The following is a 16,772-nucleotide window of genomic DNA, read 5'->3' as shown; positions in this document are numbered from 1 at the left end:
AAAAGTATTTTTCGTCATTAAGCTTTCAGCCTTATATATATATACCCACACACACATACTGTGCCGTCTGCTTCTCTTTCTTATTTCTGTCTCTTCGTTTCCCCTTTCACTCCTTCGAAATGGCTTTATAAGCCATAAATATACCCAAATCAGTTTAGATCAGTCAGAGTAAATGTCAGATTATGCCTCTCCCCTCTGGATCTTACTTTCCTCCCCCTTCAAATCAGCAGTTTCTAATAATTCCATCTCAACCTTTCATTATCGTTTGCATTCTCACGCGGCGAAATTAAATGAATAACGTTAAAAAGAGAGAGAGAGGGAGGGAGAGGGAGAGAGCGCGCGGGGTGGGGAGAAGGAAGAAAGAGCGCAAAGGAAAAAGGAGAGAGAGAGAGAGGGAGGGGGAAAAACAAAAACCCAGGGACATTTATTCTCACTGTGTCGTTAGCCATTTTTCTTTTCTTCCTGATTTCTACATCGTTGGGTTGAAAAGCATTTGAGTGACGGCATCACGGGAACTGAAGCGGGTGCCACAAGAGATGTAGCGCGCGAGAAATGTCTCTGCACAGTGGGTAGAAAGTAACATAATTACAGAGCAGGTCACTACCACTTCGATGAGCAAAAATAAAAGCTCAGAGGTTTTTCTATAGCCCTTCGGGGGAGGTAAAGTCATTGTAAACTGTCTCTCTCTCTCTCTCTCTCTCTTTTTAATTTTTTCTTTTTTCTCTCCCCTTTCAAAAATAACAAAAAACGAGGGTTTGCGGTTTGCAGAAAAGGAAGAAGGTTCCGTTTTGTGTTTGAATTTAACTTTCGTGATGAGCAGCGGAATCCGGTTTGCAATCCGATTTGGGGTTGAAACTAGCGTGCGGGATTTCTGTTGCACGCTTGATGCACAACTTCTTGTGAGAATTGGTTGTGCAAAGGGCAACTTCTGAATTTTGCAGGACAGGGGCTTATTCGGTCGTCTCCCTGTTTGCAAACCGCAGCTCACTGTTTCCTGGTGATTGGCCCAAAGTCACCCAGCCTGCTTTTTTTTGGGGGGGGGGAAGGTGGGACTAGAACTCACAGTCTCCTGGTGATTGGCCCAAAGTCATCCAGCTGGCTTTCATACCTAAAATGGGACTAGAACTCACCATCTCCTAGTGATTGGCTCAATATCACCCAGCTGGCCTTCATGCCTAAGGTGGTGCTAGAACTCACCATCTCCTGGTGATTGGCCCAAAGTCACCCAGATGGCTTTCATGCCGAAGGTGGGACTAGAACTCACCATCTCCTAGTGATTGGCTCAATATCACCCAGCCGGCCTTCATGCCTAAGGTAGTGCTAGAACTCACCATCTCCTGGTGATTGGCCCAAAGTTACCCAGATGGCCTTCATGCCTAAAATGGGACTAGAACTCACCATCTCCTAGTGATTGGCTCAATATCACCCAGCCGGCCTTCATGCCTAAGGTGGTACTAGAACTCACCATCTCCTGGTGATTGGCCCAAAGTCTCTTCCAACTCTATCATTCTTTTAAAAGGGCCCATCGTTAGAGATCACCAATTGGTTAGAACATGGACATCTGCTACAGGTCGAAGACAATCTCTCTCTCTTTAGCCAAGTCAACCCACCGGCCACTCTGGTCCTTTGAAAAACGGGGAGGGAGAATTTAACCGGGGAGGGGAGGGGAGTTTGAGAGAGAAATCAGAGGAAGAAGAAAAGAAAGAGGTGGCGTAAGAGACCTTGGGCGCATGGAACATTATACGGCTTGTTTTTTATTGCCCCATAATTAATGGGCCGTTGCTTTGCTCGGACAAAAGGGCCTTTCTGAGGCTAACCGTTTTCAAGTCAAAGGTTGTCGCGAGACATCACTTTTAAATTAGGTGATTGTGTGCCAGGAGTGGATTCTACACGGGTGAAGGTTGAGAGCCTTTGATGGGGAGGGAAACAGAAGTAGCTTTGTCAAGGAACATGGACTCTTCCTTCACGGAGAGCTGTTGACAAAACTCTACCTTGGAGCAGGGGTGAAATCTACTTACCTTCCCTACCGGTTCGGAAGTGCGCACTCCACCATCGTCACGTCCGATTTTTGACTCTCTTTTGCGCATGCACAGAGGGTCAAGAATGGGTTACTTCCTTATTAAAACCAAGAAGTAACAGCATCTGGGCGGGTCATAAAATCAGGCTGCTTAACAACTGCCTTGTTTAACAGTGGAAAATTGTTTTTCCAGCTGTGATCCAAAATCGAGAACTAACCGTACTCTGCAGTGTATGGAGGTAGCCTACTTCTGTCCTAACCTTGGCTTAAGATCAGTGGTGGAATTCAAATTTTTTTATTATTGGTTCTGTGGGCGTGGCATGGTGGGCGTGGCCAGGGGATATGAGAGGCAGCATTCGGCCTCCTGCAACCCCCTGGGAGCAAAAAGGGGATGCAGGGTGGGGGGACACGCCACTCCCCCACACCCCGTTTTGGGCCTAGTAGGCCTCCCTGCACTTACCTGGGAGCCAAAATGGAGTGTGTGGGAACTCCTGGAAGGGGCGGGGCAGGAAGGGGCGGAGACAACAGCAATTTAACTACCGGTTAAATTCGCCGGTTTGAGCGAATTTAACTACGGATTCGCCCGAACCGGCTGAATCCCACCACTGCTTAAGATACTTAATACTGCTTAAGGTTTCTCGAGTGAAATCCTGGTCTCTTTCTAAACTAAATATTGCAGTTCTGACTTGTCCTTTCTCTTCCTTCCATTCAGCATGGATGTTCAAGGGAGTTATGAACCCACGGATGCCACTGGATTCATCAACATCAATTCCCTTAGGTTTGTATTCCCTCTAAACAATGGCTCCCATCTGCTAATTAATCAGTGGAACGGCTTGCCACCAGAAGTTGTGTGGGTGGTCCATCACTGGAGGCTTTTAAGAAGAAACTGGGCAGCCACTTGTCTGAAATGGATTAGGCTCTTCTGCTCGAGCAGGGGGTCGGTCTAGAAGACCTCCGAGGTCCCTTCCGACCCTGTTATTCCATATTCTATTTGTTCATACTAGGGAGATTTGGGGACAGGTACGATGGATGGATGCAATTATATTAGGCGGAAGTATAATGGGATGGAGATTTTTTTTTTAAAAAAGGAACTCTTTATTTCCCCCTCCCCTCAAATCTGAACACCTGAATGTTTCCTATCTCAAGGCAAGAGGGAGAAGGATTCCTGCTTTTCCAGCCCAGTTTAGAACTGTTTTGAGAGGGAGACACCTTCAAGGTAAATAGCAATAGCCCTTAGACTTATATACTGCTTTACAGCCCTCTCTAAGCGGTTTAACAGAGTCAGCCTCTTGCCCCCAACAATCTGGGTCCTCATTTTACCCACCTCGGAAGGACGGAAGGCTGAGTCAACCTTGATCCTGGTGGGATTCGAACTTGGCAGTGTTAGCCTGCAATACTGCATTCTAACCACTGCACACCAAGGAAGGGAGGAAGGAAGGAAGGAAAGGAAGGAAGGAAGGAAGGAAGGAAGGAAGGAAGGAAGGAAGGAAGGAAGGAAGGAAGGGAGGATAGCAATAGCACTTAGACTTATATATCGCTTTACAGCCCTCTCTAAGCGGTTTACAGAGTCAGCCTCTTGCCCCCAACAATCTGGATCCTCATTTTACCCACCTCGGAAGGAGCAAAGGCTGAGTCAACCTTGAGCCTGGTGAGATTCGAACTGCCAAATTGCAGGCAGCCGGCAGGCAGCCGAAGGAGCCTGCAGTACTGCGCTCTCACCACTGCGCCACAGCAATGGCTAAAAACGGCTGACGCTGGGGAGGAAACGTGATGAAAAGGACCGAACCTGAAGCCGTCCTTGTTCATTTCGTGCTTTTATGAAAACGGCAAAGAAGCTCCTTCCCTTTCCGAGCACTTTCGAACACGCGCTGGCCTGTGAGGCATTTGTGCGGGTCCTGTTTTGAATGCTGAAGGATTAGGGAGTTTTGAGCCTTGCCCGTGGTCGGCTTGAATGCGTGTAGCTCTTCCTCTCTGGTTGATTTATTTGTTCAACTTGTATGCCGCCTTTCTCCGAAGACTCAAGGCGGTTGAGGCAATGAAGGTGATGCAGAGTGCTTTCGCCAATGATGGAATACAGTCTTGAGCATGAAAACACATACATACAGAAGGGACTTTTTCCCCTCTGACTTGCTAGCTTTCTATCTGCAAGGCACGGTTTGCCAACACAAAGAGAACCTGTCAGTTTGCTGAATTCCTAAGAGTAGAAAACTATTTTTCTATTTAACACCATTTGCCATCATTCATTTTCCCCAGGTCTTTACTTACCTGTCATCTCTGCCCCCCACCAATCACCCATTTGCCCTCCTAGAAAAATGATACATTTACATAATGAGTTCTTCTGTAACCTGTTAACTTCTTTGTTCTGGATGCTAATGTAGTGCGTTTTATTCCCTTCTATTAAATTCCAGATCTTTTGTGGGAGGCAGGAAGAGAGGGATGATGGGGATGGATGGAAATTAGAGAGATGGAGATTAGAGAGAGATGGAGGGAGGGAGGGAGGGAGGGAGGGATAAGATTAGAGAGGAGAGAGATTAAAGAGAGAGATTAGAGATAGATGCATGGAGGGATGGAGGGATGGATGGATAAGATTAGAGAGGAGAGAGATTAAAGAGAGAGAGATGGAGGGAGGGAGGGATGGATAGATAAGATTAGAGAGGAGAGAGATTAAAGAGAGAGAGAGATTAGAGAGAGATGGATGGATGGATGGATGGATGAATAAGATTAGAGAGGAGAGAGATTAAAGAGAGAGATTAGAGATAGATGCATGGATGGAGGGAGGGATGGATGGACGGATAAGATTAGAGAGGAGAGAGATTAAAGAGAGAGAGAGATTAGAGAGAGATGGAGGGAGGGAGGGAGGGATAGGATAGGATAGGATAGACAGAATGAAATAGACAGATAAAATGATAGCCACAGAATGGATGGATGGATAGATAGATAGAAATAGAACAGATAGAAGATATAGATAGATAGACAGACAGACAGATTGATAGATAACCATAAAATGGATACATAGTTAGATTGATTGGTATATATGCTGTATATAGAATAGATGAACTGTTAGATAAGTGGATTGACAGATACATATAAATTGGATGGATAGATAGAAAGAAAGATGAGAGATATAGAATAGATGAGAGAGAGAGAAAGAAAGAAAGAAAGAGAGAGAGAGATGGAATTGATATATATATATATATATATATGTTTTTCTTCTAGCCAGGTTTTCCCTACGTAGCCAAGGTTTTTTTGTAGCTCCAGCTCAGTATATATATATATACTATATATATATATAGTATATATATATATAGAGAGAGAGAGAGAGAGAGAGAGAGAAAGAGAGAGAGAGAGAGACAGACAGAATCAATATGACAGATAGATAGATAGATAGATAGATAGATAGATAGATAGATAGATAGATAGATAGATAAAATGGATGGGGATGGATGGGTAGATGGATTACAGATAGATTATAGAGAAGATGATGGATGGATGGATGGATGGATGGATGGATGGATAGATAGAGATAGATGAATAGATTGATAGAGAATGGATGAATAGATGGATGAACAGATAGCTATAGAATGGATAGATAGACAGACAGACAGAAAAGGCTGACAGACACAAAACAATTGTGTGTTTAGCAGCCGGGAGTCAAAGAGAAAAACACAGGAATGAAACCCCTCTTAATAAATGCACCTTAGTGTTTATTGTTGTTTCACGTCGCTTAATTGCCTCAAACCTTCCTGCCGTTACATGTAAATTCCTAATTATATTTCTCCCCCCTTTCTTTTCTCTCCCTCTCCCTCCCTTCGGTTGGCATGCAGGCTGAAAGAATATCATCGGCTCCCCAGCAAGGTCAGGCTGGCTCAGAATTAATGGCAACCAAGAGGCCCCAAAAGCTTATTCCGTTAATTTCTTCCTAGCTCTCATCATCCGGGTCGCAATTGGTAATGTTATCCACCTTCCTGAGCCCTGTTTTATTACCCTTCTCAATTGTCGAGCGGCCGAAAAAGCAAGAGAGTTCGTCCTACGAAACCAAATCCTTATTAAAACATTTCCGTCATTATTTCACAGCTCTAACGAGCAGCACCCTTTGGATTCTTCCTTTCTTCACTTGCTTTGGGGTGGTTTTATCTTCTCGCGCATTATCATCACGCATTGTTAAATTCCTGGGGAACCTGAAGGACACCCCCAGCCTGTATTTTGCTCAGAATTGGCAATTTTGTGTGTGTAAAGGGGGAAAAAAAATACATAATACCACCTCGGTTGGATTTCACCCAAACCGAGCCCTCTTTCTACCTGTAAGAGCTTAGCGAAGAAAGGTGTGGGGGGGGGGAATAGCATTTTTCCTTTTAATCACTAACCATTAGGAGCCTCGCTTTGTCTTTGGCTTAATTGCTGTGAAGTCGGGTGGAGTTTCTCCCGGTCTGTGTTTCCTTTTCTTTTTTTCCCCTTCAAATCCTTTTATCCGATTTTTTGTTGTCGGCGTTCTTGTTGATATTTTGATGCAAGTGCTTTTGACCTCCCCTGCGGATTCAGTGCTGAAAATCTAAATTCAAGGTAAAGAGGAGAAAAAGGAGAAAACGCTGAAGACATGTTAAAATGCTTGGTGTCCAATGCTATTGTTTTCAAACCGGTTCCAGGAGAAAAAAACAGAGAGGAAAAATATTATTTTTGTTTTGTTTTGCCTGCATGGTTTGGTAGGATGAAAGACACAGGATGGGTAAGGCCAATTTAAACCCCGTTTAAGAGAGATTCGGTTGGTTGCCAACTTTGTTTTAGTTTTTTAAGTTTGTTGGCCATCATCTTTTTATTTATTTATTTATTTATTTATTTATTTATTTATTTATTTATTTATTGCTTCGATTTATATGCCGCCCTTCTCCGGAGACTCAGGGCGGCTTACAATGCGTTAAGCAATAACCTTCATACTTTTGTATATACCTGCTTAGTAGGGCTTTTGGCTCCCCCCTAAGCGGTGTTCTTTTTTTTATACAAAGTCAGCTTATTGCCCCCACAATCCGGGTCCTCATTTTACCTACCTCGGAAGGATGGAAGGCTGAGTCAACCTTGAGCCTGGTGAGATTTGAACTTGAAGTAATTGCAGGCAGCTGGTGCTACTTAACAGCACTTTAGTCTGCTGCGCCAACAAGGCTCTGTTCTTTTTTTTTTTTTGGTTCTTTTTTTCTACCGGTTTACATTAATCTGATTCTGCATTTTGTATTTGAGAACGGCGAGCAGAATCCATTGAGGGTTTTGCAAGCCGATCAACCTGTTGCTTTTTTTGAAACTTAATCAAGCCACTGTCACCACATAAGCCAGTCGCAGAGAAGAGAGGGTCTCACTCTCAACCTATTCTCCAAAGCACAGGAAGGCAGGACAAGAAGCAACGGATGGTCCCCTGCGTGAGCAGCGGGTTGGACTAAATGACCTCCAAGGTCCCTTCCAACTCTGTTACTGTGCAAAAGAGAGAAGCAACCTAGAACTAAGGAGAAATTTCCTGACAGTGAGGACAATTAATCAGTGGAACTCCTTGCCACCAGAAGTTGTGGGTGCTCCATCACTGGAGGTTTTTAAGAAGAGATTGGACAGCCATTTGTCTGAAATGGTACAGGGTTTCCTGCTTGAGCAAGGGGTTGGACTAGAAGACCTCTAAGGTCCCCTCCAATTCTGTTATTCTGTATATCGTCTTCCAATATTTGAGGGGCTGTCACAGAGAGGAAGAGGACAACCTATTTTCCAAAATACCTTAAAGCAGGACTTGGCGGGGTGACTTTGGGCCAATCACTGGGTGGCAGTGAGTTCTAGTCCTGCCTTAGACATGAAAGCCAGCTGGGTGACTTTGGGCCAGTCCTCCCCCACCTCTCTCATTCCAACCCGCCTTACAAAGTTGTTGTGGAGAAAATAGGAGGAGGAGGAGGAAGAAAAAGAAGAAGAAGAAGAAGAAGAAGACGAAGAAGAAGAAGAAGAAGAAAGAAAGAAAGAAAGAAAGAAAGAAAGAAAGAAAGAAAGAAAGAAAGAAAGAAGAAGAAAAAATCACAAAGTACCGGGACTTGCAAATTGAAGTTGAGCGACTGTGGAAAAAGAAATCACGTGTTGTCCTGATTGTAATTGGAGCCCTCGGAGCAATACCCAAAGGGCTACCCTGCTATTTAGAAATTCTAAATTTACCGGACTTGAACATTTTGACTCTACAAAAAACCACCTTACTCGGAACAGCTTACATCCTCCGACGATACCTTAACAGTTCCCAGGTCCTTGGTTAGGACTCGAGCTGCTGAGCTATTAACCAGCCTCAAAGGCTGTGAATCTCACTAAAGATTAAATAATAATAATAATAATAATAATAATAATAATAATAATAATAATAATAATAATAATAGCAGCGACCTGCCCATCGAAACTACACGGCTATGGATGAAACATGCAACAGTGATACCCATGGTCATCAGGGCACTTGGTACCATGTCCAAGGATTTTACAAAATGCATCAAGAAATTGCAGCTTCCTGCAAAAACACCAGCAGAACTACAAAAAACTGCGCTACTCAGAACATGGTGCATTTTAAGAAAACACCTGGTGGATACTTAGGACGCTGGCAGCAACCTGTATCAATCATTAGCACCAGTCAATGGTATATTTGTGGTGCATTTTGAATGTTCAGTTGACTGAGTTTCATATTTAATGAATAAAGATCATCATCATCATCCTCATCATCTAAGCAAACTTCCTCAAACCCGCAAATACGTTAGCCAGACCTAATCCTTTGATATGTAGATTAGGCCTGGCTAACTTACTTTTGGGGAGGGGTTGAGGAAGTCTGCTTAGTTGATTCACTCAGGTTCAGCTCGACTGCCAATTATCAAACGGAGACACCAATTCTCGGGCCGTTGCAGATTCTGTGGCTATTTTAAGGGAAGATGGAAACAGTACGTAGAGAATAACATATATTTGGATTTCAAGCTTCTGATGCAACCGTCTGGATTTGCTCCGGCACCCCACCACAGGGTGGCCCTAAAGCCAAGGAGACTCCGGGTGCAAGGCAGCTGTTTGGGCACCGTCCCGTCTCGGTCTTTCGGCTTTGGGCTGATCTGCACTCTTCTCAGGCTGCGGAGAAAAAAGGGGCTTCGCCGGGGTCATTTCCAATCGATAACTCATCTCCCGGCTTTGCTAGCGGAAGTGATAGCCTATTGGAAGAAGTTAATGGCTTTGGTCTGGTGGAAGAGGCTAATCTTCCCCAGCTGCAGAAGGTCTCCGCAGGTGGGCTTCCCACATCTTCCACCACAATGACGGTGGCCCGTCCGTCACGTGGGATCAAACTCCTTTTCCTTCGCAAAGCTCTCCAAGTTTCTTACCTTGAGCTTGTGGGCCTGTTAAAAAGCTCGCTTGAAAGAAAATTTCCCGTGTTTTTTTTTTTCATTTCCCCGGAAGGCCGGCTTGAGTGGAGAAGCAGAGATTTCACGAGCCCACCCTGATGAATCGGGCACGTTACAGGGCAATCCTGGACTTACAACGGTTCCTTTAGCGACCATTCGGAGTTGTAACGGCAACTGAGAAAAAGGGGCTTCCCGGCCAGCTTCCGACAAGCGAAGCCAATGGGGGAGCCCTGACTCACTTAGTGACTGGACGAAAAAAAAAGGGGTGGGTGGGTCATGCCATCAGGTGCGACTCGCTGAACGACTACCTTGTTGAAGCCATGGAAATGATGGACGTAAAACCGAGGACTTGCCATCTCAAAAGCCGTCCAGGGTTTACTCCTTGCCGCGTCTTAAAAACGATCCCGAATCAATGCCGGGGGTTTCTTTTCTAAGATTTCCTCCCCTTCTCCAGGGGTGGGCTGCTGCTGGGGGCCTCTCCAAGTCCCACTTTCAAGAGATGGGACCCTGCCTTAGCTTTCCCGCTGCGGGGTTGGGATAGATGACCTCTAGGTTTCCCCTTCCCCTCCCTTTCTCCCAAGAGAGGCCCTTTGGATAACTTTAGCCTGCGGGGAAAAAAATGATCTATTCCAGTTGGGGAAAGGGGGGGGGAAAAAAATAAAAAAATAAATAAAAACTGCTCCAGAAGTTTTTTTTTTTTAAAAAAAGGACCCTCACAAAGCCAGTTTGTGAATTTAGTCATTTTGGGGAGGGGGGGGGGAGTCCCTTTCGCCTGAAGCTTCTAGAAACGGTCGGCAAAATCCTCCTTTGTAAACCCCTTAACAAGATGGCTTTGTGGGGGACCTGGCTGGCTCCTTCTGTCAAAGCGGTCCCTGGGCATGTTTGAAAGCGTCCATTCTTTTCCATTCCCCTTGTCCTGGGAAACCACCTGAGGGAGAAACAGGATGGGGAACCCAAGCCAGCGAGGGCAGAGAGGCCATCGCCCGGAGCCGTCCCGAGGGACCGTCCCTCGCCACGAAGAAAGCCAAGACCGAGAGAGGCCCTACAGAAGGCACCCTTGATGGCATCTGGTCACTCAAATCGCCGTGGTCAGTTGGGGGGTGGCTCTTCCGATCCCGAACACCCCCCTCCCTAGTCTTAATTGAGGCTGGGCTTAAATATCCCGAGAGGCCCCTGATCCGACAGGTAAAGTTTTATTGGTAACCGTAGCCATCCTCGGTGGCCTGCTGCCGGCCTCTGTTTCCCCCTTTGGCACTTTTGGGGAGAGGTGATCAAGGAAGGTCAATGGGTTGACCTCTGGGGTTACGGGAGAGCCGGCTCAGAGCGCATGTCGTCAGCCTATGAGGCTCCGGTAGCTTCTGTGGGTCATGGGTTGAGTTGGGCTCAGAGAGACGGACAGGCCCTGGCGTTTTTGACGGAGACCCATCTCCGGTTAAACTAACATTCAGAGGTTTCAATTCCATTCGATTCAAATCTTTACGGTCGGTGCGCAACCTACGTACAATGAAATTGATGGAGCTCCTTCAGTGCACACACACACCCCAACACAACACAACTCACAGTGAAGACAAAAAAAAAAATCCCTAACCCAATAAATCGTATTAATAACCACGCAGTCCTATTGCACCGGTGTGAACAGGTTACGCGTTTCACCGGCCCTGCAAGTCCATCGTACTAAGGAGCTATGATGTTATTTCGCATTCAGGAGTCTTGACAGCCCACTACCAGTTCTGTGGGCGTGTCTTGGTGGGTGTGGTGTGGCCTGGTGGGCGTGTCTTGGAGGGCGTGGCAGGGGAAGGATACTACAAAAATCTCCATTCCCACCCCACTCCTGGGGGAGAGATATTGCAAAATCCCCATTCCCTCCCCACTCCTGGGACCAGCCAGAGGTGGTATTTGCCGCTTCTCCGAACTACTCAAAATTTCCGCTACCAGTTCGCCAGAACCTGTCAGAGCCTGCTGGATTTTTCACCCCTGACACCCGGGTTAGCGACCGAGTCGCTTGCACAATCCGGGAAGGGTTTCAGAGGAAAAAAAAAGAAATTCGCTACAAAAGAGCAACGGATCTTCCTAACCAGTCAAATTGAGTAGGACGCAACGCACTTTCACAAGGACAGGAAGTCCTTGACAAAAATACGTTGTAAGTCGAGGACGACCATAGCTCCCTGGGTCATCCTTTTTTAAGATAAGTTCCGATCTACAGCTCTTTCGTAGCCACAAAAGTCCTTTTACTGCCGTTATTCCCCCACTCCCCCCATATTTTGTTTTGCCTCAATAAAAAAGCCCATTTAAGCTCAAGGCCGTTGCGGTAAAATCTGTTGCTCTTGATCGGGCAAGAGTTAAAAAACAAGGGGGACCCATCCTTCCCGGTGCTCAGCGCCCCCATCCCTCAAGGTCCTGTGGGGGAGAGCTAACGTCCCCCGTTTCCCCCCTGGTTGCGTCTCGGAAGGCAAACGAAGAATCAAAAAAGACACAACGGAGAAAACAGGATTAGCGAGCCTCATGGATGGATTGGACCAACAAGTTGTGGTTTTGTGTCGAATTGTTGCTGATGTGTTTTAAGTGGTCTTTCCAGTGGAAAATGTTAGGCACTTGAGAGACAGGCGGACAAAGGCAGGGAAATGCATTAGTTTTTTTTTTTATTGGTCTGTTTTGTGCATATTTGACATTACTCGATTAAGCAAGTCTCTGTTCAGCCTATTAAACGGGAGAAGAATGGGAAGCCGAGGAGGGGAGGCAGAGAAAGTGAAGAGGGGGGGAAATTGTTGAAACAGGCAAGCAGCCGCATAATGGACCGGAGACATTGGAGCACACTGTGCCAGCCAGATGGGACCCAAATGTTGTCGAGAATTAACAAAAAAACCCGGCATTGTTTGGCAGAGAAAGTAGGTGATTCTTCTCTTTAATAGCTCTCTCTATGCGCTATAATAATATCTCATTCACGGGCTGAGCATATCAAGGACAGAAGTCACCAGCAAAGAGCGCGGAAAGAGAGCTGCGCAAAAAAAACCACACACACACACACACACACACACACACAGGGGAGAGTGACCGAGGCACTTGCACAACTCAGAAAGCGTTCCGGAGAAGAAACAAAAAAGAAAGAAAAATAGCTCCAAATGAGCAGTGGGTCTTCCCGACCCGGTTGAGGAGGATGCAACCCGTCGATTTCACACAATTTCCCAACTTCAGGTAGTCCTCGAATTACGACAGTTCATTTTTGGAGTGACCGTTTGGAGATAAACGGGGGGAAAAAAAAGTGACTTACGACCGTTGCAGCATCCCCCTGGTCACATCGTCGAAATTCAGACGCTTGGCAAACTGACTCACGTTTATGACGGTTGCAGCTTGTGATTCCCCTTTTGCGACCTTCTGATAAGCCAACTCGACGGGGGAACCAGATTCGCTGACCAACCGCGGCACTCACTTTGACAACCGCAAGTGATACACTCAACCGCAGTTGTGGCCAAGGAAGTCCGTAAAATGGTGGCAAAACCCACGTAACAAATATCTCGCTTAGCCACAGAAACTTTGGGCTCAACTGTGGTCGTATGTTGAGGACTGCCTGTACTTTGCCTTCCCGGGGTTGGATTTTGAAGATAAACCAGACAACTTAAGACGAGCTAAGGTCGTCCTTGGTCAATAGCTATTTATCTACAGGGACAAACAGCGTGATCGTGAATAGAAATGACTTTCGACTTCCCGCAGGTTCCCCCATTGACTTTGCTTGCAGGACTCCGCAGGTGAGCTGCAGTTTCTCTAAAGCCCTATCGCTCAACGGTCCATCAATACATGCTACTAATCGCAGTTCAAATAATAATTCATATATCTAGGAACGGCCCTCCCTGAAGACGGAAACATGGACGATGGGATGAACCTACGAGGCTGTAAGGCGAACCAATACAGGTAGTCCTCGACTTAACAACAGTTACGTGAGTTTTGCCCCATTTTACGAACTGTCTTGATTAACCAGAGAACCAGAAAGAAACCTGTCTCCGTCTTGTCGTGAAAGTTGTCAGTTCAGCCTCAGAATTGGTTTTTTTTCCCCACCCTGGAAGCCAGGTTTTAACAATGATCAGCCTAAGTTTTTTCTTTCTCCATTAAGAAGCTGAGAGACACTAGTTGGGTCAGGCAAAGGATGCTGAAGAGCATTTGACGGAGGCCAAGCTGTTTTTGGCTCGGGGGCAAAATATTATCTTCTTCTTCTTAGAGGGTACAAGAAGGCCTTCCAATCGATGGAGGCCCTGCCATGACATGCTGACCCCTACTCAGCAACATGGGGCTAATAACGTGATTTTTAAGGATAGGGGCCGTAAATCTTGAGCCCCAAATCGAGCGAGCGAGCAAGCAAGCACGTGGAGAGAAAAAGAGGATGAGAATGAGGATACTTGGATAACGGGGAAGGCGGTGGCAGATGGTGGGAGGGAGGGACGAGCCAGCCCTGCAGAGATTTGCAAAAAATCATCAAAATCACCAGGCGAAACCCCCTCAGGCCACACACGGAGGGGAAGGGGACTGAATGCCATCAATCAATCAATCAATCAATCAATCAGAATAGAGTTGGAAGGGACCCTGGAGGTCTTCTAGTCCAACCCCCTGCTCAAACAGGAGACCCTACACTATTTCAGACAAGTAGCTGTCCAGTCTCTTTTTGAAAGCCTCCAGTGATGGAGCTTCCACAACTTCTAGTGGCAAGTCGTTCCACTGATTAATTGTCCTCCCTGTTAGGAAGTCTCTCCTCAGTTCCAGGTTGCTTCTCTCCTTGATTAGTTTCCATCCGTTGTTTCTTGTCCTGCCTTCTGGTGCTTTTTGAAAACAGCAGGGTTTTTTTTTCTTTTTTTACTGGAGTCCAAGATGGTCTTCTTAGAAGGTTTGGCTTGGAGAAGAGGCCTTCTTCTTAGGGCCAAGTGTGGGAAAATCCCAGATGGTCTGGGTATCAGCCAGGACCCAGAAAGAGAAAAGTTGACTGGCATTAGTTCCAATTTTCAGCTGGGAAATATGGATAAGGAATGCCCAGGAGATCTTATGGTGAGGAGGATTTTATTTATTTGTTTGTTTGTGTGTGTTTGTATGTGTGTGTTTGTGTGTGTGTGTATTTTTCAGGACCATGAGTCTTCCTTGACCTCTGGTGACCATATGTATCCTTCCTTCCTTCCTTCCTTCCTTCCTTCCTTCCTTCCTTCCTTCCTTCCTTCCTTCCTTCCTTCCCTCATTCATTTCCTTTCTTCCTTCTTCCTTCCTTCCCTCATTCCCATTTCCTTCCTTCCTTCTCTTCTTCCTACTCTCCTTCCTTCTCTCCTTCCTTCCTTCCCATTTCCTTCTCTCCTTCCTTCCTTCTCTCATTCCCATTTCCTTCTCTCCTTCCTTCCCTCCTTCCCTCCTTCCCATTTCCTTCCTTCTTCTCTCATTCCCATTTCCTTCCTTCCCATTTCCTTCTCCCTTCCTTCTCTCCTTCCTTCCTTCCCTCCTTCCCATTTCCTTCCTTCTTCCCTCATTCCCATTTCCTTCTCTCCTTCCTTCCCTCATTCCTATTTCCTTCCTTCCCTCCTTCCCATTTCCTTCTCCCTTCCTTCTCTCCTTCCTTCCTTCCCTCCTTCCCATTTCCTTCCTTCCCTCCCTCCTTCCTTCCTTCCTTCCTTCCTTCCTTCCCCTCCCTAACACAGATCCTCCGAGAGATTGCTTGTCCCTCGTTTCCCAAGGAAGAAAAGTTCTCCTCACTCAGCCGCAGGCAGAATCGAAGGGTTTTATGTTGGGGGCCTGGACAGGCCCATCTGTCAGAGCCCTCTAACCTCGGTGCTCTTCTGGTTAATTGTCAATGAAATGGCCACTACTTTAGAACTCCATTAGAAGTCCATTAGGAGAAAACACCATCGGCCAAGAAAAGCCTCTCTCCCTACATCAAGTGGGCAACATGTGAATTTCAAGGATGCGAGCTGGCTTTCGTCGAAACGGAGCCCTCCAATGTTTGCTTCTGAGCCTCCATTCCTTCTTTCTTTCTTTCTTTCTTTCTTTCTTTCTTTCTTTCTTTCTTTCTTTCTTTCTTTCTTTCTTTCTCATTCTGCCCCTTAGAGCACTCTCAATAAAAACTATTTATTTTTTTTTCCTCTCTGGGGGTCTCTGCTTCCTTTTGGCCTATAACCCCCTGGAATAGGTTGACAAATTCAAATGAACTGGCCTAAGGGATTTTCAGATACAGTAGTGGCCAAAAGTGTCTTTTCTAAAACTAGCTAATAACGCCACTTTTTTTTTTTTTTTTTTTGGAGGAGTAGTACCATAAAATTACATATCAATGGACAGATAATTGAATCAAGAATGTAACTCAATAAATTTTATGAAGGATTTGCTATTAGAATAGCAGTTACAGTGTAAAGAAGAAAAGTGAAAAAAAAACCAAAGATACAAAAATGATCACCATTGAAAAAACAAGATATACAAAAAGGATCCCCATGTCAGTTAATCCTTCGTTGGGTAACTTTTAGCATGAATGACGGCCTTACAACGTCTTCCCATGGAGTGAACCAAGTCTTTTAGTTCTGCATCTGTTATCATGTGAAACCATGATAACACTCCCTTTCTAGATCGGGACTCCCTACGCACAGTCACTCATGCCCTCGTCACCTCTCGTCTGGACTACTGTAACCCTCTCTACATGGGGCTCCCCTTAAGGAGCACTCAGAGGCTCCAATTGGCGCAGAGTGCGGCCGCGCGGGTGGTAATGGGAGCGACGTGGAATTCCCATGTAACACCTCTCCTGCGCGAGCTGCACTGGCTCCCGGTGGTCTTCCGGGTGCGCTTCAAGGTTTTGGTTACCACCTTTAGAGCGCTCCATGGCTTAGGACCTGGTTATTTACGGGACCGCCTACTACTATCAATAGCCTCCCACCGGCCAGTACGCTCCCACAGAGAGGGGCTCCTCCTGGTGCCATCGGCCAAACACCCCACCCTACCCTACCCTACGGGAATCACAGTCCAAATAAGATTACGGAGCGTTGTTTTAACTGCCCATTAGTGAAACTTTTTTGAATATACCGTGTTTCCCCGAAAATAAGACCTCCCCTGATAATGAGCCCTCCCCTGAAAATATTTCAATGCACGCGCAGCTGGTCCCCGCCATTTCCTCTGGTTAGGATTAGGGAGACAGAGCTGGAAATCGGGTAAGACGGCAAGAGGAGCTCCGTCTTGCTCCACGCTCCCCAAAATAATAAGACCTCCTCGAAAATAAGACCAAGCACTTATTTCGGGGTTCAAAAAAATGTAAGACAGGGTTTTATTTTCGGGGAAACACGGTAGTACATTTGTGTGGCTTGCTTGGAAGACTGCCAAATAGAAGCACTGGATTGTAGCAAAAAAAAAAAACCTAACCATTATTGTATAATTAT

The 16,772-nt window shown here is 46.0% G+C and overlaps 1 protein-coding gene across 2 annotated transcripts in view; it reads left to right on the top strand.

The window, feature by feature from the left end:
- Positions 1 to 6,083, top strand: part of ASS1 (argininosuccinate synthase 1) — a 49,502-nt gene extending 43,419 nt beyond the window's left edge. For both annotated transcript variants that reach the window (XM_034436082.3, XM_087879587.1), the window contains exons 14-15: positions 2,730 to 2,795; positions 5,842 to 6,083. In XM_034436082.3, coding sequence (XP_034291973.2) covers positions 2,730 to 2,795; positions 5,842 to 5,893 — 118 coding nt within the window. In that variant the 3' untranslated portion in view covers positions 5,894 to 6,083. The remainder of the gene's footprint in view (positions 1 to 2,729; positions 2,796 to 5,841) is intronic.
- The last annotated feature ends 10,689 nt before the right edge of the window (positions 6,084 to 16,772 follow it).

Source organism: Pantherophis guttatus, chromosome 16 (assembly GCF_059756535.1).
Source record: "Pantherophis guttatus breed Tessera chromosome 16, ASM5975653v1, whole genome shotgun sequence".
NCBI classification, from domain to species: domain Eukaryota; kingdom Metazoa; phylum Chordata; class Lepidosauria; order Squamata; family Colubridae; genus Pantherophis; species Pantherophis guttatus.
The sequence above is the reverse complement of the archived record's forward strand: the minus strand, read 5'-3'. Positions and strand labels throughout refer to the sequence as shown.